Genomic DNA, 25,911 nt, shown 5'->3' on the forward strand with positions numbered 1-25,911 from the left:
AAAGGCTGATCAACAGCAAAAGGTGATATGTTCCTACAGCAGTTCTCTGTGATGCAAATAGACGATGCGACTATGAGCCCTTAATGCAACAGAATCTAGCATTCAACATGGAGGAGAGTGACTTGCTAAAACATACATTCATCAGAGATCAGAGTATGATGGGAGCTATCAATGCAAGGAATCTAGGGGGGAAAAAATCTGCTGGGGTATCTGGAAGAGCTTATGATTATTGACAGGATCTGAGGTGGAAATGCAAGACAATTGTATCCATCAAGAAGGGTGTTATTTTTGTCTGTGGACAGAAGTGATGCCTGCCTCATTATGTATATATCTCTATGTTTTACATCAGGTGCTTCTATCTTCTCCTTTTTTTTTTTTTTGTCCCAGCCGAAGGCATGGCGGAGGGGGAAATGTTTTGCGGTGGAAATTGGCAAACGAGCTAAGTCACTGTGTGAGAGAGAACCTGGGTCAGATCACAAATATTACTGAATATTACTGCTCTGTAATATAACCCCGCCTGCTTCCACCCCTCCCCTCCTGTCTCTTGCTATTTGTTATGAAGCCCAGGTAATGAGATAATCCCGGCAAGGGGATGCTCGACGGAGCTGCACGAAGATGTTTCCAAAGAGCACAAATACTTCCGGCTCACTCAGATCTGTAAATCCGCCTATGTGATGTCACTATCTCCGACAAAAGATGAGGGCAAGTCAACAACTCCACACATGCTCATTTTTAGGCACATAAAAAAAAACACACACGACATGCGACATAAATACACAGGCACTTAATTTGCTATTTAAAGCTCATATATACATAATATCACAATAATATACCCACGTACATCCATACAACCTGAGGGAACTACCCCCCTAAGAAAATGAAGATTTCATTATCATTTGCATGCCTCAGTGCTTCTAGTAACAATACTTTTCAATGGAAATTGACTTTATTTGTGAGTGTGATTAACTCTATGCTACCTCCCATATATTCTGAAATAAGGGGTTTCTTGGACATCAAAATTATAAACGCTCACTGAAGATATTTACGACCAGCATCCAACATGTTTATGATGTTGTGGGACTACAAATATTACTTATCATCAGAGGAAATGTTTCAACATCATGTTACAGAACCAATTTCTTGTTTTTCTGTTTCATTTTACTTACAAGAATTTGTCATATTATTACAGATAAGATAATGGTAAGCCTATATCATTTCGCCATTTGGAAAGCAGAATAAGAAACACTATTTGGCTTTTATTCTACAGCATGTTTACATATCCAATCATACAATGTATATCGTCTGTCGGGAAGTATCAATGTGTTGACAATAAAGCAAAGTCTAAGGAGTTGAGCAAACGTAAGGCAATTAAGTTTTTGAAAAACAAAAAGAAATTAGCACTGTACAAAGTCTGTGCTTAAAGGGGTTACTGTCCTATCTGTTCAGAACTGGCAATGTGAGGTTTTACTTGAAGAGTTGACAAACTGTCAAAATTTCTCTCATGACTTTACATATTCATTGCTGAAAGATATGTTCAAGTTTACGATGGCAATGACTTTAAAATGGGAACTAAAAGACTGAGAAGTGACTCAATCATGTATGTTTGTGTGTGTGGGTGTCCATGTGTCATGCTTGACTAAGATTCCATCTTTAATAATGCTGCTACCATACCATTAACTGTTACTACTGTCATACATTTAGTTCTTTGCAATCCCCTTTCCCCAAATACTTCATCCGTCCAAGACATCAACTCCTTCCTTTCTATGTACCACTGTATATCTTTCTCCTTCTCTCTTTTTTCTTTTCTAAAATTTTCCTTGACAATATTACTCTTTCTGAAAGACATGCAGCAAATTAAATGCCAATCAGCCAAAGATTGATGCTGTTTCTTGTTTTATTTCCTCCTTCTCAACATTAATCACCTTTTGGTAGAAAAACAGAGTGAATTAACCAACCAAAATTGAAAGAAAGAAAGGGAAAAAGGGGGATAATATTCCTGAGGGGTCATTCATTTGGGGGATCAGAGCTATGTTGGTTCAAACAAGTCAGGTCTGAAATTAAAATTTGCCACAATCGGAAACTTCCCTCTGTATTTGCTCTCATTTCAATCATATTATTTTGTTTCAATTAAGTCTGGTAGTGAGAGCCCGATTCAGTCTGGAGGGAGGCTGGATTAAAGACGACTCAATTTTCGCGGCAGCTTGAGTTACGCCATGCGAGAAGGAGACGCATGCTGTGAATACAAGTGTACCCTCCGAGCAGGCTGCCTGTCACTTGACGGGCAAAATCGTGCCACGGCCTTTTTTGTGGCCGTGGTTACCTCCCCACTCCTCCAGGCCGCTTGGCTCACCAAACCAAATCCTCCACCCTCAACCCTACCTCCTTCTCCCTCATCATCCTTCCTATTTCAATCCTTCTCTCATCTCATCCTTCTCTCCATCTCTCGTTTCCTTTCCTCTCCTGTTCCACTCTTGTTCGTCCTCCGTTCCCTCCCTCCATGCATCCACCCCTCCTCCTCCTCCCACCTTCATCATCGCACACGGCTTTTACATCATTTTTTAGCAGGTTGACATGACACGTACCCACTCATCGGCCGGAAATTTTGGTAATGTTGTCGGTTCGGAAACAAAAGGCGCTTTAGCTCCACAGACTCTGCAGCTTAGCAGTCAGTGCCCTTTTGCTTCTTCAGTGCAATGATGTTAATACATTTCCATCCGAATGGATCTAATCACATGACAAAGTGAAACATGATTGCACAACTGTCTAGTGGTATTGTATGTACACTGCTGGTAGTGGTACACAAAGAAAGTGGTAGCCACTTGCCAGTGTTACTTTGGCCCTCCTAATGAGGGTGCTCCCCCTTTTCATACAGAAGGGAGCACACCAAGAATCATGTAGGTGTCATAAACATTTAACATTTAAAATTTAAATATGTTCATCAATTGTGCTGTATTTTGTATTCCACTGACTATGCACTGTTGTGATGCAGATTTTCTTGTTGTTCATACAGTGCACCTGTGGTGAATTCCAAATCTAGTAATGCATCCTCATGACATTATGTTGACCTTCATACACAGAATGAAGGAAGGGTAACTTCCCACACCCTATCATCTGAGATGACAGAGCCCCTCCAAATCTTTTCCCCTTGACAAAAAAAAAAAAAAAATTCACCAGTCAGCCCTGTGTAGACCATGGAGCATGCATGAACAGGGATGGATTATAGGGTAAACAATCGTGAGAGAAATGCAATAATATCAGCGCAGCTGTAACAATTGCAGCTAAGATAAACAGCAAAGAGGAAAACCCCTTGTCGCTGGCTGGCTGGCTGGCTGGCTGGCTGGGCTGGCCGTCTCCTTGCTATGCCTGGTTATACTCCCCGTTCCATGAGCAGCAGTGCGAGGAGAGAAGAGGACAGAGAGAGGAAGAGACAGAATGCACAGGCAGCCAGCACACACAGCTCGCCAACCAGCCAGCCCTGTAGGGCTGGGTGGACGCGAGCTCGTGGCATGCAGAGTTGTCCGCTCGCTCTTCCGAGATGTGACCGGGTTCCCCGACACAGCAGCGTAGGTGGGGGAATTAATTGCTGCAGAAAATCACCGAGAGTGCAACAAGAAGTCATTTCCTGGACTTCTGCTCAAAAAAATTTCCATCTCAGAAATTTTGAAATTGAGCCAATGAAGGTCTGTGTGTAATGTGAATGTGTATGCTTCGAGAGTCTCAGATGTAAAGTGTAAATACCCTTGGAATCTTTGCCAATGTTATGCAATGGCACCACTGTCCTTATTTTCCATCTCTTTGCTACCACATGGAAAAAAAACAACAGCACTCAAACGTCATAAGTGTAAAACAATTCCCTTCCAAATATTCCAAAAAGGGAAGTCAAATATTCCAAGAAGGGAAGTAACAGTGAATACTAATGCAGATGAACACATGCACTGAATCTTGGCATCATCCCAAATGGAAATAGTGCAATTTTAAATGTCACATATCCAAAATTACTCCGCCGGAAATCAAATTTCAAGGAACTATTCGATTGAGAACACACACACACACAAAAACATTTCTTTCCATTACATTCACAGCAATAACCTCTCTCATGTTGATTTGTTAGTCTTTTTTTTTTAAAGGGAAATGTAACGGCAGGATCAAGAATGAGGGATAGGATGCGACCACAAGGGAACGCCACAGAGAGAGTCATCACCACAAGGTATAGACAAGATCGAGGGCGCAAGGTCTCGGACGAGCAGACACTGAGAGAGAGAGAGAGAGATAGCGAGGGCAAAAATGAAACAACTGTACATGCATTTCCGATGTGAAACAGAATCCCCCCGATCTCCAGCAAGAATCAGGTGGCATCGGAGGGCTCTAATTTACAGCCATCATCAAACTTTAATACGGCTAGCCTTTGTCGGTGCAGTAATTAGCATTCATGAGCCAGAGATCTCACACAGATAGATATATCGACTAATGATGGGGAAAAAAAAAACTGGAGAGCATCGGCACATCAAATATTAACACTTATGACAGAGCGATGTCGAAATGACCGATGAAATATTCAGATTACGGTGCATTTGATATTCCAATCAGACTATAATGTGGATAATGGTGGGGAGATTAACTATTCTAATGAGCCGAGAGGTGGAAAGGCAGGGCTGTATCGCTGCCACATCTAGGTAAATGATGATGATGACAGTAGGATTCCATAATATGGAGATCAGACGGGCCACTTTTTTGTTTGGAATGTGGCTCGTTCCGCAAATCAGACTGACATTTTTGCACTGGGGCGGGAACGGCAGGACATGCATTGTTTGTTTTGTCATTGTTGTCTACATGATATATGCTAAATATCAAATTTTGTTAACACACCATAGCATGAAAACAGGGCTGAAAACTGGGTCACGTTTGGTCAGTTGTAACTGACATATATTGCAACCCTTCCATTTTTCTCTCCCTATCAAATCTTGCAAGAGAAAAAAAAAAAGTTAATGGAGCAAATAATGACTGGGACTGTTACCCCCTCTCGTGTGTGTGTGTGTGAGTGCATTTATTAGCCTAGTTTATGATGCTTTTAATCTTATACAGGCCTCTCACTAGCCCTAATATAACGTCTTCTTTTTTTAGGTGAAATTTTCTGCACTGCTCTGCCTGTTTCGAATGCACTAGATTTTCATCTAGAACTTTAATCATCTTAAAATATTCATCCCTTGTTTGTTTGATCACGCCTCTCCTCTTCTTCCTACCCTTACCATCTTGTGCTCTGTCTCTTTCCATCAATATTTACTATTCATTTTCCTATCCCTCTCATATATATACATATATATATATATATATTACAGTATATGTATTTTTTTTCCTCTGGTTTTCCTGTTCCTATTTTGCCTTGTATAACCTTTTATTCCCCCTCTTAATTGTGAAATTGTTAAAGAACCATATTTCTATTCAAGAATATCAATAGACATATTCCTAATGCCGTATACTTTTGACACTGGCTTAATTAAAAGGCAGAATTTTTATTCATAAATTAGTTGATGAATGTTTCCAAAAATTTTCTTTCAAAAGAAACAAATCATGGTATTGTAAATAGGCACAAAATTTCAACTCTTGTGTTACAATCGATCAAGAAATAATTTTCCTTTGAAATCACACTCAAAAGCTTGAATACCCACAAAGAGATTATGTAGGCAGCAAAATGTGTTCACTTTGATGAAAACTTGTCATCTCTAATGGTTGAGAAACATTCCAATCCATTTATGTATTTACTGACAATACACAACTGGTCCTGGAAATCTGCTGCACTACAGGAAAAGTTTCTTCTCTTGCTTTGTTCATCAGGTAAAGCAGTGCACCTACATTGTACCTAGTTTACACATGATGCTTAGCTGTTCCGGCAGTGTTAACAAGGAGGCACAAATTGTGAAGTCTCCTATGATAATGGCAGTACAGAGACATACTGAGTCCCCCCCCCCCCCCCCCCTTCTTGTTTTCTATTAGAGCAATAAGCTGTTAATTAAACCTTTGTTGTGACCTTTATTCAAATTCAGCCACCAGTTCCTTCTAGGGTTGGGATGACGATTTCCACCTATAGTTGGCATCAGCGCTTGCCCAGAACAAAGAAACTCTATCCCTGATGATAACCAGAGTCAATCCTTTCTTTGTTTGATAGAGCCAGAGGTGTCTTTGGGTTACAAGCTAAAATGTCTCTTGTCTCGCTCTCTCTCTCCATCTCTCTCTCTCTCTCCCTCCCATTCTCTTCTTTATTACTGGATGCCTAAGACATAATCCACTGATATGTAACCCCATTGCATTTTACACTCCAATGCTGAAGATTAATGGCCAACTTCTTCTTTTGAACTTGAGCTTTTATTTGGCCACATCTCCAGTGGAAATCAGCTCAGTCACCCATGGTGGCCAGGCACACAAACAAAGGGACCAAACAAACTCAAGATTTTTTTTCTATCTTTCTTTCTTTCAATCTTTCTCCAACTATCATTATCATTCAAATTGAGGAGATAAGCTGGGGATTTTCTTGCATACCAGTAGGGAGCAATAAACAAAAACTGGAAGAATGGAGTCTGAAGAAGGGACACGGGAAGGGGGGGGGGGGATAAAGAAAAAAACTATCAAAAGACACACAGTCATTTCAAAGACATTCATTGTTAGTTCAGCTGTACTTGTCCATTACTTGTTTACTTGTACTTTATATTTAAGCTGACATTTATTTGACCATGGTCAATTCCTCAACTCCTCCAACTCTTTACAGTCAAGTCTGCCATTTTAAAAGGTTCCTTACATATCCAAATGCTGCATACCCATGATTCTCTAGCTCCAGTACCATTACTATGCACTAATGTATCCATCCTAACCTGTCAAGTACAGATATCATCATCATACAGTGACTCATTTAAGTCACCTACGAAAAAGAAAACACACTATTTACTCAGCAATATTCATGATGAACTTGTTCCCCCCCCCCCCCCACCCATTCTTTTTTCTTTTCTTTTCTGTGCAAAAACAATAATTTTGCAAGTCAGCCTACTTAAACTAAATAACAAAAAAAAAAAGGTGACACCAGTGCTTGCATTGTGAATTTTTTATGATGATTCTGAGGTGACTCTGCATTCAATTCCAAGTCAACTATTTCCAGTGCTGGGGCCAATGCCAAGTAACCTACACTGAAAAGAGAGGTGCATATATCATATACAAAATTGTTACTACATATAGGGAGAGCTACACACAATACTGCAATATCCACAGCCTATTTCCTGACTTTAGACACACACACAAACACACACACACACACACACACACACACACACACACTCCCTCACGTATACATACATACACAGGAGACTACTATACTTCACCGTTGCTCGGAATAGGAAAAGTAGCTAGCAGACACATTTTGCTTCTGAGCAGCTATGAAGATGGCGGCTCTGCCATCACACAAAATGAATGCATTCATATTCTTTTCCAATGAACCATTACCCCCTATCCCTCCCCCCCCCCCCCCCAACTCCTCACTCACACAGGAAAAGGGGTTGCTATGACCTAAGATATTTGTCTGGTAGTTCTTCAAAATCTCCCATTTACCACCCATTGTCAAGTCAAACACTCATTGTCAGTACTATTGGTTTTCCTCCAAGTTCTTGACTCCCCAGAGCTAATACCCCCACCATCCAAGTTTCTCCTATTGTTGTGGCTAATCTTGCAGATAGGGAATCCACTGAATGACCAGTGCTGTATACACTTCCCATGCTTTGTGCTCCCCTTCGCCCTATTTTCCTGATTCCTGGAAAGATTGCTCCTGTTTTCATCTCTTCCCACCTCCCTGTTTTTACCCACCACCAGCACACAAGGCATAGGCAGTGAGGATCTTGTTAAATCATTTGTGAATGCAGCTTGAGAATGAAGAATGATGTAGCCACGCTGACACACTTTGTAGAAATGCGGGATGTGTAGGTCGATGCGGTTACCCAACTTTACAGTCGAGATGATTTTGAAGAGGTCTCAAAACCAGAGTCCTTAACAAAACCAACAAAATGCCCATTCCTTTGCCATCAGCGTATTATCACATCCTACTATGAATAGCATGGCTCGGTGGATGAGGAAACCACACACATCAATCTAGTCTGAATCTTGCTTTCAATGTACCACAAACCATTTGGCAAATGCAATTAAATGATCTGTGACACGCTCATGTTGCACAATTGGTCTCTGCATAATATCCGAGGGGTCGTATCTACAGATTATCATCGCACAAAGTCCCACTCAATAATGTCCACGAACAAGAGACACTATCGCTTCTGATCTGTGAAAGAAAACACATCGTTAAATGTGAGGCGAAAGCATATTATAAACACGACTCTATTCATTTGATGGACGTGAGAATTAACCTTAACAACTCCTTTCCCTTATCTTCGTGTGACCACAGTTTGAGATTTTATAGAGAATCCCTGCAATAAAAAGCACTCCCTTTCCATCATGTATTGCCCAACTTCCAGACAATACAAATATCCTTAATGCTCTCACATATTGTTAGCAGTCACTTATAAGACAATTTGAGACATAAAATTTTCAAGTAAGATACGTTTAAAACATAGAGAGCACAATATCTGATGTAGGAATATTATCATCTGAAAAAAAAAAAGAGACAGAAAAAAAATAAACCTCTACCATTTGAGAATCTCTTCAGTTCCTTGTCGCTATTGTGCCAAAAGCTTGTCGTGCAACTGCACACATCTACAAATTGAGACAGGCTGCATTTACAAAGGCACATAATTAATATTGTAAACACAAACTGTTGACTGTACCAGCACTTTTGCCCAAACCTCTCTCCTTTACTGAGAAAATTACTGCCACATCAATGTTAGCAGCAGCAACATAGCAAAGTGAAGCAAGGGGTGTAATCAACCCATTTTCAAGGGGGGGGGGGGGGGAGGGGATTCTACCTGGTCTAAGACATTGTGCTGGTATGCATAGTGTGCTTTTTATCGCCTTCAGAATGGTGACACTTTCAAGGAATAAGAAAAAACAAAAACAACTGCATCAGTAAAAAGGAAAATACTTGAAACTCCACCTCCATGTTTTCCTTTTGTTTAGTTTCATTGTTCCAGGGGTAATGAACCATGTGAAACAGTTGGTAACACAGGAAGACATGTAAACCTTACATGGATACCAGCTTTCTTGTGAAATCTGCTAATCATAAACTATGATGTGAAGGCTAACAAAGTGAGAAAAATCGAAATACTATTCGTAAAAAGAGAAACCATCAGCCACAACAGTGTCACTAAAGACATGTAGCCAAGAAGAATTACAACAGCAGCTTACTTTTCCTCTGTGTAGCTCTTTTTGGTAGGACAGGTGTTAATAGGTAATATAATATTTTTCCATTTCCAATTCCTTCATGAGTCCTTGCTTTGTCCACTGGGGACTTTGTTCTTTGGTTCCCTGCCATGCCTTTCCAGACTTACATTTCTTCTTCTCCACTGCTTAAAGGCATAATTTACATTTGCAGATGAAACAAAAACCCAGCATTAGTGCTTTAAAATAGTTCTAAAATGAGAGTTAGGGATAGAAACAACCACTGTAAACATTTGAATCCGTACAATCGACGTTAAGTATTGTTAAATACACAAAATGTGAACTATAAGTATAATAAAAATGTTTCCACACTAAACCATCTACAGTTATAGTTTATTGAGAAAAAATATCTTGAAAAGTTTTGAAATCACTCCTCCCAAAGGTAAACAGGACCTTTAACAATCTCAGGACCATCTTTCGAAAATGCCATTGTCATTGTATACGATCAAGTCACCAATGGGTTACAACAAAAAATGCATACACTTTTTATTCTCACATGCTAGTAATGTCTGTTTCTTTTGGTGGTAACATTATTCAGTTTCTATCCATATTTCTGTGAAGCGGTCCAACGAGCAACTGGTAGAGAGTTATGTGTATATCAAACATTTGTTGACTGTGCACCTTTTTTTTTTAAATTTTGCCTTTTTACACAAACATTTAAGATGCAACCAGACTTTCTGTCTGTGTTTTGTTCTTGTTGTTTTTGTTTTTGAAACTCCAATATTTTATCAAATTTGAACAACATTAGAACAGAGCCATTCCCAGACACTTGTACCCAAAGCTTGTAACATCTCCTCGGAAATTGGGCTTGAGAGATGTTCTGTTTTTGTCTTGGAGCGAGTTTACCTTATGGCGTGTCAAGCCCTATCGATCATCATACCACACATCATAATTGAGACTGAGCAAGACTTTCTCCAAGTCGTCATCTTCATCTTTTCCCTCCCCCCCCCCCCCCCCTGCCGAATCTCTCAACTTTTAGGTTGGTGAAGAAGCACATCGCCAGGGTCACACCGCTCACACTTGATCTAGGAAATCACCACAATACCTCTCCATTAATTGAGCTGACATCCATACACGTGCTGATTCACTCTCTGCCACTAGTTGTTGTTTTCTTCTTGTTCCTATTTACGATACTTACCCGTTTTTTTTTTCTTCCCGCTCATGTCAAGACTTCACAAACAAAAACACAAACCCTGAGTCACAGGCAATATATATCAATAGGTTGAGAGATGACCATCAAAACTCACATCTATTATGTCATGAATTTGGATGTGTTTTCACAAATGTACAATTATGCTTATTCAGTATGCTGACTCAAAGTCTAAGTTTGATTCACTGGCTCACCTAATGGCTCCATTCCACACAAATTGACTGCAATGTGATGCCCACCAGAACAAAAGGAAATTCTTGCCATACACTACAGTGTATCTCAGCTCAGGATTGATGCAGAAGAAAATAAATGTACAATTTTTTGAATTGTAAAAAAAAAAGCAAAACAAAACCCTCACACATTAAGGCAGATGTTTCCATTTACAGAGTATAAGTTTACATCCATTATAGAGCAATCATCTATTCTCAGAATGTGCATTGCAGTTATGAATATTGAAGACATTTGACACATCCTGGAAGAATTACATGATAGCATAGGCCTACATTGTGTTCCATTCACGCACAAACACTCTTTAGAGTTCAATTACATTTGATCATTTGATACTGGAAGCTTAAAGTCAAGTAATTTGTAGGTTCTTCAGAACGTAGAGCACAGCGTCACTTATTACAACAACTACATACAGTGTAGGTGTCAATGATATCAATATCATGTATTCTTACATAGCAATTGTGAAGTGAACCAACTGCCGGGATCAAAGAAACTGTTCCTCCTCTTTTGACACATCACCCCTGCTGGTACAATAGCGAAAAACCGATGAAGCAAAGAAACATGTCCCCAACAAGATGTTCAAACAGATGAGGGGACACTCCTGCGCGTTTGGACGATGACGATTCCTTCTGGAAGACCTTCATGATAGAGTGGAGATGGGGGAGAGCTCGACACCGTTTTTTGAAGACGACGAGGAGGAACGGCCAAATAGTCATTGGAAATGGGAAAGTAATTCATGATGTCTGTCTTGCCCCATTATTGGTGCAGATGGCAAACTCGCCATGAACGGGTGTAGCGTGCCATAGAACAACATCTTGGAGTCCCTCTTACCTCCCCCCCCCCCCCCAAAAAAAGGAAGGGAGTTGAAGAAATGATCTCATTCTGTTGGTTGAAGTGTTGGCAGAGAAATACACACACCAATAGGCCCAGAAGCATAAGTCAAGGACTTTGTTGAAAATTGACTGGAGTTGATATATGTAGCAACTCCTCATTAACAGGTTGACTTGATGACGTTGGTAAGAAGTAACACTAACATCTGCCATGGAAAGACAGAAACACTAGAAGACGAAGAGAAAGACAAAAAAAAAAACAACAAGAAGAAAAGTTGCAAAGACTGAAGTAACAAGAAAGAACAGATGGCTAGATAAAAAAGAAGCATAAAACTGAAGTACAATCTGGAGCGGAGGATTGAAGTGGACCTGTATGTAATAATACAAATATATTTCCCCCTTTAGGTCTACGAGGAAAGTTACAAATGTTACCATGAAAAACTGTTGCTAAAAACAATCAAATACATGAAGTACATTGTCTATGCAAGTGATATTCCTCACACCTTCTGTTTTGGTAAAAATGCAAGCAAGTGCGATCCAATGAAGGTGAAACTTAACAGGAGTGAAAGAAATTGTGCAGTGTCTCAGCAAATAAAAAGAGAGGCTATCACTTTGCAGAGAAGGCAAAGTGCGTTTACCCACTTCCTTTGCGGGAGTACTCGGGATTCAGATTCATAAAATCACCCAAGTGAACATGATGATTGTTATCACATTATGTCGCACTCTGAGCTGATTGCTGACAATTATTATCCTATATCTGGGCCAGCGAGCAGGGAGTCGCGATGCTATAACAGTCGCCGGCCAATTGAGCAACCAGAAATCGCCCTTGCCGGGCGAAGATCAAAAAGACACCTCCACTACAAAGGAAGCCCCATCAGGACAGAATTACGATCACATCTGGAGAAATTCTATCAGTTCTAATTCTTCCCTACAATCTCTCTCTATCTATCTCTCCCTCTCTCTCTCTCTGCTGTGGCTTTTGGAGGAGATATCAGTGAGAGAAGGCAGTTTCTTCTTCAGATGGTAGTGAGGAGTTCTAGACGACCAGCCAGATTTCTTCTTTCTCTCTGCTGACGAGGGGTGCATGCACTATGCGCAAGTGGAAAACCGTCCCCTCTGGTTCATTACAAGCGACGGCTTTGGCAACTGCAACCAACTCCCGCTCTCTCACACGGGGCTCTGTCCACACACAAGCATTGCACTCAAAGCCAAGTGATAGATGTAATGCACAATAATTAAAACATGATTCACCCATCCCATAACATCATATCAATATATCATGACAGCAATCAAACTGTCATCACACACGTCATTAACAAATGCTGCACTTTTTTGCAGGGGGAAGGAAGTCATTTCTTGATTTGTGAGCACTTGGCCTCACACGGACAGCAAAGAGGACATGAGCTGCATGATTACAATCCGTCGCTATATCCTTACAGTTCTCAAACGATTTCCATTGTTTTGACTCACATGCCGTACTGATGTGTTGATCGTGCGATTACGTGACAAATACATTCACAATACTCTGTCAGCGAGATATTCTTGCAAAATGGAGTTAATGTTGACAGGAAGGAGAAAGGTAATCGGAACCTGTCATTCGCCACAGAAATAATGGTTGAACAGAAATCAAAAAACATTTGAAGAGGAACGAATAAACCGGCCCAACCCTCTACTCCTATGAATGGTCACGTACGTGGTGCAGACTGCAAGCACCTTCTCTCATCGGCAAATAATTGCCGAGTCAATGACCCCGGCAGGCTGCGAAGGTCAATCGTCGAGCATGACTTGGGGGCAGGCGACTCAAGCTGCGGGGTCAAGTTCAGTCTGATCTGCCTCTCCCTGCATACACGACACTTTGTCCTACTGATTTCTCTTCTCCGAGTCAATCCTTATTTCTTTCATTCCCCTTCCCCCCCCCCCCCCCATAATAATGGGAGAAAAAAGAACTCCTTGAAACATGATGGTTGACGTGCCTTTTGTTTGGCTCCATTTCACCTCGAATTCACACAATCTTCATTTGTAAACATTTTCTGCCAATTGCTGGTTAGTGACTAAGAATCCCACTCTAAGGACAGAAACAAAAAACAGCAGTCATATATTTTACAGGGCAGGTAAGGGAAAAATTATTCTAATAAAGAAAATGACAATATCGACAGCTTGCTATTGTGCATTTGCAAAAAAGAAACTTTGTGGAAATTCAATGCTGAATTCACCTCACATGTTGTAGTATTTATTTGAAAATATTTTCAGACAACTGGTGATCATTGACCAATAATATCAGCATATATGTAGATGGAAAACAAAGCTGCTATAATTCGACCAGGCAGAAATAGAGAGGAAATTGCTGTTGCTGGTTTATATTTTGAAAGAGTAAAATACAATATTGGCAGGCCATACTGAAGAATTAAGACATAGTGACTTTTTCTTTGTCTAATCCAGTCATGATATATATAGCTGCTGAAAGAACCCAGTAATGCAAAGCAAATTCACACAAGTCTCCAAATACCCTAACTCCTGTAGCAATGATGACAGTTTTACATACTCTAACAATGAATTTCATAGACAATGAAAAATATTGCATACATACAATATTCAATATAAACGTATACATGTATTAGACCCTATTAACTATTCTTCCTCCACCCCTACTCGAGTAAATAACTGGAGTACAGGGCTTTAGCCTACCTGATAAAACCAGTATTATCAGTCAGGGCAAAATATGACTAACCAAGTAGGAAAGATGTCTAAGCGGGAACACAAAGCAGTAAATCCCTGCATTACAGCCCTCCTTACTCCTTCCAAATAAATGACCATTATGGCGGTCACTGAATTGCTTATCTAAATATTTTTCCCCTCTGACCACAACATTAGCTATCTCTTGACCTTCAATGGACTGGTCAACATCAATAAACTGCAAATAAAGATCTTGCACTGACCACCCAAATGGCATGGACACAAGATGGTCTGGTTAATAAAAGACCGAATGTGATTTTTTTTTTGTCCCCCCTCTCTCTCTCTCTCTCTCTCTTCCCCATGTTTCCTACTTACAGGTACTGGGTTTTTTTTTTATCCCTCTTCAATTTCTGTCCGTTCATGTTGCTGAGCTGGGATTTTTCTGCCACTAGGATTCCAATAAACAACATTAATTTAATGTGTTCCCACTTTCATACTATTATTGGGTCCGCTGACCAGGTCATGTTTATGCGGCTGGAGATTTAAGAAGCATGCCAATGACAATTACATAGGGTCTATCATATTTTAACTGTACAAGTGGATTGTTCTCGCCGCAGGTCAGAAATAAGTGCATCCTTGAAGTCGAAATAAAATCTTCATTTGGGTGGCTTTCCTCCCAGGAGAAGGCCAAAATCCATCAAAAATAAATGAATAACTCATAAATCTGCATTCCTACTGTCAGACAAGCATTACATGACTACCACTGTATACATCCAGAGCTCTCTCTCTTTCTCCATGCTTGACACACCAGCCTTTTCCCTCAATAATTTTTGCAATATAAAGCAATAAGCAAATGGTCAAATGGATTCACTCATAAATCAATCAATCAATTTATTTTTTGCTGTATATTTTACTTAAGGTCATTTTTTATGCATTGCATGATTTGAAATTGCTTCTGAAGTGCATGTTAATGAGATGGCTACATTTAATGTGAAGGGCTTTTTTTTTTCTTCTCTCTTTTTCTTTATCCATGTAGGCTACAAAATCAAAAATAAGTTAAAAGGAATCTTCACTTTACTTCCAAGTTGGGGTACCAGCTTTAATAAATATGCTCCAGCCAGTCATCATGAAGACACACCTCTTTTCATATATAACATATTTTGCCATTATTCCTCCTTTTAAAAAAGATTATTCCTAAGAATGTAGCCAAACAGTATGTCTTGACTTATTTCAATGGATGCTGCAGCTACAATCATATAAACAAAAGGGTCCTGTCATTCCATCAGAGCTTGTTTTCACCCGTAAAACCAAACTCTTTTGAATTGCCTGATCTTCCACACATTTCCCCTACTTCACTGCCACAGCTACTGCAAATGCTTGCATTACCTTTGGTATCATCTGGTAAATTCCAACAGGTCTTCTGGACCGTGTGATTTTTCATTGTCATCCAACTTGTTGGGACATTCTTTTGTATGCATTTCACGAGATCATTAAATCTAAATTGCTCGCCCTTTGTGCATTCAGCTGATCCTAGGACTTTGTTGCCAATGTGGGTCAAAGAAAAAGTGGGTATAGAATCCTCTTAATGGTACAATGGTAACACCCTGCCATCATGTTCCAAAATCCTGGACGGTGTCTGTTCACAAACACCACGATCTTCTTATTCATGTGGTCGTTTACGTATGTGTGCAGTTTGATTATAATGCTTTCTTGTTTTGTAAGGCCTTGCCAAAATGTTCCATTGTGTTATAGCCAAATCCATATTTCCCTCCTTAAAACATTTGCTTGTGCTGAAGTTCTCTAAGCATGTGATAATTCTCTTTGATGCACATTCCATGATTTAACCGTGACCATCAAATAATACTCTCCCATTTGGTCACTATTCCTGAATGCAGAATACAACAAGTAACAATCACTGTGCCTCCAACCAGGGAGGTGGAAGAAATAACACCTCCCTGCTCCAACTAGTCTTTCTTCTTCATGTCTTGTTTTAATCACCACACAAATTGACATTTTACATCTATTTCTTTTGGTGTATATTTTTTTAATCAGAGTAACTAATAAGAAGCACACATTTTAACAATCAAAGCAATGATGTGCTATGAAAATAAAAAGACTAAATGTATTCATCCTCTTCACGACACAACAAGAAGTTTTTTTTTATTATGTTCAACCATGGAGCCACTCCACTACAAGAGACTAGCAGCTCAATGGTTCAACTCTCTGCTTACTTCTTTCTCCTTGTCCTCAGTCTTCTCAAACCTAAATGCTCAGCAGCCCCCCCCCCCCCATCACTCATAGGCTGACCTGTCATCCACCCCTCTTTATTGCTCCTCCATCACAAGCCCCGTCAAACACCTCTGACCAGTCGGACCTCCTGACCGCTCGCTCTCAACTTGGCTTGTCAACTGCCACCCGATACCGCCCCGAGCCATCCCGTATTCACCAATCTGCCATAGAATAACTGGCAGGGGGAACCCACTGAAGACGGAGAGTGATTTTGAAAGAGGAGGTTTGTATCCTCCAGAAGGCAATTGAATAAAGTGAAAGGAGCAAGGCAGGCCAGAGGGAGGGGTAAAGATGGACAGACACACAAACAAATGAAGGGCAGGAGTGAGGGAGAAACAATCTATCGCCCTTCTCTCTCAAGCACATGGTCCTTACATAGGAATTTCAGTCATGATGTGAGGATTGTTGCCAATTCTGGCTATAGATATTTAAAAAAAAAAACATGAATTCACACAGAGATCAAGTTAGCTCAAGAATTTGACAGCAGTCAAGCACCAGGATGATCTAGAATTCTTCCTCTTCCTGATTGACTAAAAAGGAATCCATCCTCATTGAATAACAGTCTTTACAAAAATTTGTTCACAATGTGTCACTTCTTTATCAACTGTATCACAGGAGCATACCATGAAATAACACAACAATGTTGTACATTCAACTTAATACAGTTGTACCCCTTTCTGCACACTTCCCACACAAATAATGAAAGGAATGTTCTGTCTGTACTTATATGCACTTTGTCTCCTTTTCTCTCAAAGAGTGGCATGTAGTTGAAATCCTTACAAAGAGCTCATTATTCCTCAGTCTGACTTAAAAACTTTAAGTCAAGAAGCTTTTTCTCATAAATATCTAGCAAGGTAGAGTGATGCCTATCAATGCAACATTTAATTAATAGTAAATCAACCTTATGAAACTTAAAACATCGATAATTGGATATTGCAACAACTAAATAGAAATTGGAGAATATAAAGTTGGAAATTCTAATCAGTACTGTTTCTACATGTGTCATGGAGAGTTTTAGTCATGTTAATTTGCACTTATACTGACAATACAAAGTTTGACTAAGGGAGATGATATATTAAGTCTGCACTAAAATGTGAAAACATTAATGACAGGAATGAATTTATATATTTTAATAGGGCCCTACAATAAAAAATCCTAAAGACTACACTCAATTAATGATTATATCACTCTCATAATAGTAAACCCAAAGAAGTGGAGTATCCCTATCGGATCCTTGTACAAGTCTATCTTTGACAATTCCGAGTACTAGTACTAGTAATAGGTAGGGCACACACCGCACACGAGCCGTGCGATTCCCACTCAGACGCGCGTGTGTAGCGGCGTTCAACGGAGCATCGAATGGCCTCCGTCGGGAAAGGTGCCCGCTGAGCACAACCTCGTTGGCCGCTGATAAGCAAGCGCTCCATTCCTTGCTCCACTATACATAAAGGACGAGTGCGGCAGCACTCCTCGGATCTCGTAAGAAACAGCAGGGCCAACATCACAATTTCTCCTGTAAGTGTGTTGTTCTACTTCTGTAACTCTTCACTTATCGACTGACCTTAAATGTGCTTTGTACATTTACTCCTCTGTTTAAATCCAAAGTTAATAAAAAAAAATGTTTGGACGTTGAACGCAACAATCAAGACAATTGAGAACTGAAATACTCTCGACTCTATTCCTAGTGTAATAACACTCAGGGTAGCAAACTTGGAAAAATACACTTTCGCACCTTTCCGACAGAAATTCAAGTAATAATAGGCCTACTTTGCTGTTCTAGAAGCGTGCAGGATAATGGAATGATAGAATATCTGACAGGTTAGGAGTCGAGTTGGAGTTGATACGACAGACAGCCGTACACAACAATGAATTCAAATTCTAACAACGAAATATCGCCTAACTGTCAGCTAGCTAGCGGCCTAGGACTAGGTAGAAGCACCTCGGTTACAAAATCAAATTTCAACAATTCTACCAAGCCTTAAACGTAAATGACCCGCTTAGTACATAGTCAGTTTGACGATTTTTAAATAATACTCAGTATCTAAAGCCTTACCTGGCTGTTGTGCAGTCCTCGTAGAGAATATCAAATTGTTTTCGGGTCAGTAGCTTGCAGCGGTTCACTCCTGGTTGGATCGCCCCAAGTCCCCGCAGGATGCGCACCTGTTCTACGTTGCAAACCACGGGCGTAATGTTCAACCTCTTCAGCTTGGTGTAAACTGTGTGTAGTCCCCCGACAAGATGCTTCAAAAACAACTCAAAAGCTTGAGGGAGGCAGATCATTACATCCCCATTTATGTTGAAGCTGGCGATTTTCGCTCCTCTATACTCGATCAACTTGCACTCGTTGTTGGCCGGATCGTTTGTCACAGGCGGCGGGGTACTGTAGGCCACACGATCGAGCTTGTAGAGAACACTACTCAAGGGAACTTGCGTTGGTGGTGGGCTTCCCATCTTATTTTTTTCCTCTTTCTCTCTTTTCTAAACTATCACTCCACAGCACGAATGGGGAGATTTCCCTGCGATGCACGAAAGCTGCTCGGCAAAGAATAACCTGGTTGAAGCGGAGTCAGGTCCGCAACGGTGAGCTCCCAATAAATGAATTAAACTATCCACACGCGCGGTTCTTCCCAGCTGGTCGCAAAATCTCGACTGACGATTTGTAGAATTGTTCTTTTTCGCGGCGACCATGCGATCACGTTCTACAAATGACAATAAATGCTACACATTGGTTCTTCGCGTGTAAATCCAAACATCTACATAGGTCATAATACGGGTCACTCCATTATCATGAGAGGGGTGTCTAACATGTCCGTCTAAGCGGACAAGTGAGAAGAAAGCATATACTAAACAATTCCAACAAAGTTAAGGGACCAGAAATCCCTTGCCTAGCAGAGTGAATATTACACTGACCATGCAATATGAAATTGCGTTCCTTGCTTCTCCTAAACATGGTGAAGTTGACTAATTTACTACACCCTCTCTGTTCAGAGCTTCTACGAACACCCCTAAGTTTAATCGACGCGTCGTAAACTAAAAGTTTACATTACGTTAATTTGACTGCACTGTACTGTGCACTGTTGAGCCGGGTATCCTCGAATCAGCGGTAAGCTCTCCCATTACTTTTCATTCGAGAACGCGTCAATTTATTTTCTTAGCGCCAAATGGCACGATCTGCGCAGAAGGAAATCTTCGGGGATTTCGCCGTGCAGCGGAGGTGTTACGGCTGCGCATCGATTAATTATTTAGCCGTTGCAACACAAAATATCACCTTCCATTTCAGCTTTGGACAATACACGTGGCAACATAGATGCTTGTGCTTGTGTTAGTTTATGATCGTGCGATTTCAGTCAATTCGTACATCCTGACTACCGACAGCAGATTTAGATAACAATTAACATAATCGATCTTTTTATTCGTTTTGGTTGAATTAAGTAAAAGCAGCGTTGGGATCGGATGCGAACATTTTCATAGGCAGGACAGACCGGTAGTCAATTCAGCGCCAAGCATGTAGCACATTTGCTCTTTTTTTATCTATGTTATGAAATTGTTGAAGGCTGCTGAGACCTTGGATCGATAGTAAAACCACTATATTCACCGATAGTGTCCGTGCATTTCCCGTATATAAGCGATTACTTTCATTTGCAACGGATCATCAAATGAATTACAAAAATGATAGGAAATGGATCTACCCCGTCTCCAATAGTGCATGAACAATACGAATAGTTTTTTTTCCCCTTTTTAGGGTGCTGGGAAGAGGAAATATTCTGGTAATCGTCTCATATGACGACAAAATGAAATCGGCAATTACTAATGCACTTGCCGTTTCCATTATTCCAGTGCGATTCGAAAGCGAGGCAAATTACTTCTGTCAAAATAAATACGAATAGAGATGTAGCACTCTAGGAAGCGGGGAGCGCCCACTGCACCGTGGCGAATCAAGGTCGGGGCCGGATTGGCAATGTTTAATCGAGTGTTGAGGAAATATAGCAATTTAAACAGTGATAATGATGATGGTGATGAACACAGAAATAGGGGAGAGAGTGGAGAGAGAAAGAGATTAATAAAAAGGTAGTCAGATAGATAGATGAAGAGAAAACGACGGAGAGCGAGATAAAAAAAGCGCGTTATTTGTATTTCAACTAATAATGTGAGCAGTTGATTAAAATGGACTCCCTTTTTCACAAAAAAAAATGAGTGCTGCACATTTATATGCATGCGGCGTTTACGGCGTTAGCACATTAAATGGGGTGTGTTTAAGGGCAGCCCCCCCCCCCCCCCCCTGTTATTTGAACGCTTGCACTTTAGGTATTTGCTAAGTTTTGTAATGCCAGTTTTCTGTTGATGTGTGAGGTACGGTGCTATACGATGTGGCATTCTACCGCACTGACATTGGCGGTGTTTCTATATCTGTATCCTCTGTAAAGGCATCCTTTATAGCATAGACAGCATTGTTTCTTTTTTAAATTTTGTTCTTATCCATGTTCAAGTCGATACAATTATCTTGATGCTGATATAATCCGTGTTAATGCGCTTAGAAACGCCAGTATTAAGCATTATATAAGTGCTATAGTCGTCGTTGTAGTATAGTAGTAGCAGTAGTATAGTAGTATAATTATCATAATTATCACTATTAGATGTATGACATACGAGCGTGTACACGCAAAAGTTACATCATAACACTATGAGATTCAATCTACTAAGTTGATCTCACGAAACGAAAACGAAAATTTAGAAATAACAGGAGAGATAAAACCTTTTTAATCCGAACACACTTGCAATGATTGTCTGAACGCAAGGGCTACGATTGTCTTATTGTCAAACTATGGTACAAATTCGCATCTATTTCGTAAAATAGCGAAACATTATTTTGAGAGCGAAGTTTACTTGAACTCACACTTAATGTAAAGTCAAAGCGTGGCAAAAAAAAAAAAAAATCCGAAGAGGCCACAAATACAGTAGAATGAGATGAACGATGTATAACTTGGCTCGTCTCTATTCTTCCTCTTTCTGTTAGTTTTATCTACCATTGAATATAGTTAAACATGTCACACTTTTGTTTGGATCATGCAAGGAATTTTGAATTTTGAATTGCTTTATATAAGTATATGTTACTCCGAGGTCGTCATCCAGTCAAACATATTGCTCATTAATTACGGTCTCCTCCCACTTGTCGTACCTCGAAATATGTTAATGTTTACACCACTAATATGTTATTTCTTTATTGCACCTGTGTATCTCTGTGCTATAGGAACCTGTGTATATCTATGCTATGAGTAAATTTAGTTATCACAGATTTTGTTGTCGTTGATCCACTACGGTTATTTTGTTTTTATGTGTACAAGAGGTAGTGGATGAATAAAACAAACTGAACTGAACTGACAAACAGCCATATATATCTAGGTTTTTCTCCGTGAGTCTACATTTAATTTGTTAATTCACAAGGGGAATATTTCTGACTGTAACCCCATATTGAGTATATCTTCGAATCGGATAGGTTAACCCTTCCAATAACACGGTCATGATTATAGCATCAACATGTTAGGCGTTATAGGTCTAGTCATAAGTATACATGACATTGCTCCTTTGCTCTTTTGAATTGCTCTTTTTTTCCACGCGGTTTCTTAAAGAGTTCCACTAAAATAATGAGTTTAACCAGTTGACTGCCATTAGAAGTTGCTTTGTATATACTCATGTCAATAGAATGACGTTGCGATTTGGTATGTCCTGGGACCTTATGCCGAAATTCAAGCTTTTTTAAAATCCAGATAACTCTAGGTGGTCAGAGGTGGAGAGTCAATTCCATCTCGTACTTTATGTAAGAATGAAGCCATCAAATTGACTTGTTTACACTAACGCAATCATAATAACTTATTCTACGCACATACCTTAAAAACAAAGGAAAGGTACGTGACAGCAATTATATATATTTTTCGAGTTTTTCCAGATACAGCAATAAACTGTTGTATGCAAACTAGATTCTGCGCAGTGAAATTATTATAATCAGAGATCGAGTTAGGAACAGGTGATTCAAGTGGCTAGTTGCCATGTGACTCTAAGGAAAAATATTAATAATTTTGAATTCATTTAGTATATGGGCCCAATACTTCCTATTCAAGAGGACCCAACATGTCTTTTACGATTGTGGTCTCTTTGTATAAACAGACGTCCGCTATGTATACTTATTAATGTATCATGTAGCTCCCCCTCCCCCCCCCCCCCCGCAAAAAAAAAGAGAGAAAAATCCCGCAACAAACATGTGATCTCTTGGGTGGCTTGTCCCGGATATCACGAATATTATTGCCGCAATCCTATATTCCGTCTACCTGTAAACATAATGATTGTTTTCCATTCCAAAGTGTCATTTAATCTGATCTGTGCGGAACTGGTACCAATGATAAGACACGATTTCCGCAATATGGCTTTCAATTTGATCGGGATGACTCGATGTAAAGCATCCAGAGAGCCAACGAGACCCAGCAATTTAACGATTTCCTGATGCATATTTTTAATGTCGTCTCTGCAACATTAAGAGAGCCATTATGTATCATTTACAGACGTTTTAAAGAAAGAAATACGCACAAGCAGTAACTAATTGCATGACTTCGCTTTCGCTCTTCACGTCTTGATGTCGTGTTAACAGCTAAGATCGATGCACCGTGCAGTGATGATCATAGGTTATTGTGCGCTAAGAATGACGTAAATATACAGCCTGTATGCTTCAGTGTTTATTTCTGTTGCTTCTTTTCAATCTCAAGTTCTACATGATTTGCAAATTATGGCTGCTATATACTTTTGAAGCATATCACAGTGTATAGCAGTATTCCACTTTTTTTAACTTTAAGATGCCGTTTTAAAAAGTAGGCACTTGTGTAATTGATATACGCCTATATTGTGTAGGTAGGTTTTTTTTTTAAACTTCACCTCTGCTCTTTGTATTTTGGCATCTCACAGATTTGCTTTAGCAGACCTCAGTTCCTGAGAACGAAATCTATATGAGTGCATGTTTGTGTGCATGCGCGCGTGTGCATGTGCATGTTTGTTCGCTTGTCGTTTGTTTGTGGAAGTGTACGGGGGAGGGAAAGAAATAGTTATCTGCCTTATGAAGTAAACCCTGAAGTTGCAGGAAAATGGTTCATTGGTATTTTCCTGCGTTCGCCATTGTATTCATATAAGTCACACGTAATAACGACGATGAGAGTCAAGCGAAAAAGGGGCAATAAAGCGCCAATATGATTGTCCATTGTAATTTATTGCTCTCTAAAAACCGGAGGGTTGCGGTATCAATTTCGGACGCGCGCGGATATTTCGGCGCGTGTTGCTAACAAGAAGGGAACGATGTCAATTGTCGGCTTGCTTTCCAGCCTAAACGATTCTGAGAGAGATGTGGCGGGGATTTGTAAAGTGACAAATGTAACGGCCTCGAAATCTCCCAAGCGCCTCGAACCCAATCCAAGTCATTTGTTCTTATTACTGGCAGAAAATAATTCCCGCCATTTCCTCTCTGTATCTGCTTTTCTATAAAAGAGAGGATCCCAGAGGATGCGCCATGGGGGCTTGGGGCGGCTGAATTGGACTTAAATTGTCGAAATTACAAGAGAAATATATCGATGAAGATGAATGCAGAGACTGGATTTTTCTTTTTTTTTAACATGGTACATTCGCAACACATCGACAGCTCCTTAAAAAAGGCCGAATTCGGTATGAAAAAAGGCATTTGTTGTGAGTCAAAGAAAGCAGAGGATAACAAGATAGAATTTTCCATCTTTTCTTCGATTTTCATCTAAACTCCAGTGCTCCCCCCCCCCTCCCGCAATCACTCGCCATTCATCCATTCTTGGATATGTACACCTCAATAGTGACATTGAATGTTGCTTGTACATTGCGCAGAGAGCTAGTCGCAATAACTCTATTCTCCATTGATATACATCTATAAGTTAAATTACGGAATGAGAAAGGGAGGGAGGGTAAGAGACTGAGAGAGAGAGAAGAGAAGTAGATAGCTTGAGAGAGGGAGAGAGGGAGAGAGGGTGCAGCAATAACAACGCGTTGTTATCATTGGAATTAAATATTGAATTGGATTTATACGGTGAGATCTGTGACTTTCAACGGAGGAGGGCCCTAATCGTGATCAATTTTAAGCCTGGAAAGCCCGCAGGTGTTTGTCGCGTGAGTTAGTTTTCACGACTGTGAATTATGTTTCTCCTTTCGTAAAGTGATCGATTTTATTTTTTTCATTTGGACGCGGCCGAAATATAATACTGACTTTCGCAATTCGAGCATGAAATATATTTTCCTTCCAACACTGGGAAAACATAATTCAACTCGCTCATTTTCTCCCTTATCTTTCGGCCTGTCCTCGTGCAGCGACGGAATAAAAACTCATATACCATAATAACACGCTCGCTTCGACCTTGCTCATGCATTTTTTTCTCGCTGTATTTCTTTCTGTAACCTATCTCGTAGATCGCTCCCTTATAATGATGGTATGGAAGTTTTTCAGGCGTTCCCTTCAGTTTTCATCTACTTTTTTTTTAACGATACGCGATGAATTTATCACAATAGGTGCAAATATTCGATCACTCGTCCTTGCTAAAGATGTCTTGTTATTTCCATCAATATGAAATTTAAAAAAAGAGTCGTGTTTGAGCAATTTATAGCCTTGATATCCACGCTCACACGCATGCACGCACGGAGGCACACGCACTCATTTACAGGTATATTTCTAGCGGGGCAAAAGTACTCAAAATATACGTGCAGGAAAAAAGAGAGAAAGGAAATTCAGTAACAGCGTAGTTTAAACTGTAGTCTCTGGTGGTAGATATCGAAAATCATTAAAATACAAGAAAAAGGAGGCATTCCTACATCCACCACTTATATGGACACGGAATCATTATTGGAAATGCATGTATTAGTGATAGTATAATCATGATAGAAGTAGAAGTAGCAGCAGTATAGTAGTGGTATAGTAATAGTAAAAGTAGTAATGGTTAGCAGTAAAAGTACTATAGGAACTGCGATGTAGGAGTAGTACAGTAATAGTAATGGTAAGTAGAAGTACTACAGTGGTAGTACAGTGGTAGTAGAATTAGTAGTAATAGAAATAGTAATAGTAGTAGTAATAGTAATAGTAATAGTAATTGTAGTAGTATAGTAGTAGTAGTAGTAGTAGTAGTAGTAGTAGCATGCAGTAGTAGAAATAGTAGCAGGTGTTCTTTTGCTGTTGTAACCGCTCTTAGGGAGGAATAATTACGGCTACATGGAGCAAGACGGCATTTATTTCTTTGATTTATTAAAACCTTATTAATTTTTTTTTTTGCAACAGAAATTATATATTACTGATGACTAAAATTTAACATTCATTGAATAATACACAAGAAGCAA

The 25,911-nt window shown here is 39.9% G+C and overlaps 1 protein-coding gene across 1 annotated transcript; it reads right to left on the reverse strand.

The window, feature by feature from the left end:
* Positions 1-13,487: 13,487 nt before the first annotated feature.
* On the reverse strand, positions 13,488-19,215 carry LOC139740600 (dachshund homolog 1-like). The gene has a single exon (XM_071651217.1). The coding sequence runs from the start codon at positions 18,979-18,981 to the stop codon at positions 18,580-18,582; it is 402 nt and encodes a 133-aa protein (XP_071507318.1). The 5' UTR covers positions 18,982-19,215; the 3' UTR covers positions 13,488-18,579.
* Positions 19,216-25,911: the final 6,696 nt, after the last annotated feature.

This window comes from Diadema antillarum, unplaced genomic scaffold, assembly GCF_040938485.1.
Source record: "Diadema antillarum isolate AM-2024a unplaced genomic scaffold, OU_Dant_1.0 scf00000003, whole genome shotgun sequence".
NCBI classification, from domain to species: Eukaryota; Metazoa; Echinodermata; class Echinoidea; order Diadematoida; family Diadematidae; genus Diadema; species Diadema antillarum.

Excerpts from the sequence above, each read along its gene's own strand:
- LOC139740600 (XM_071651217.1), bottom strand. The coding sequence starts at position 18,981 with ATGGGAAGCCCACCACCAACGCAAGTTCCCTTGAGTAGTGTTCTCTAC.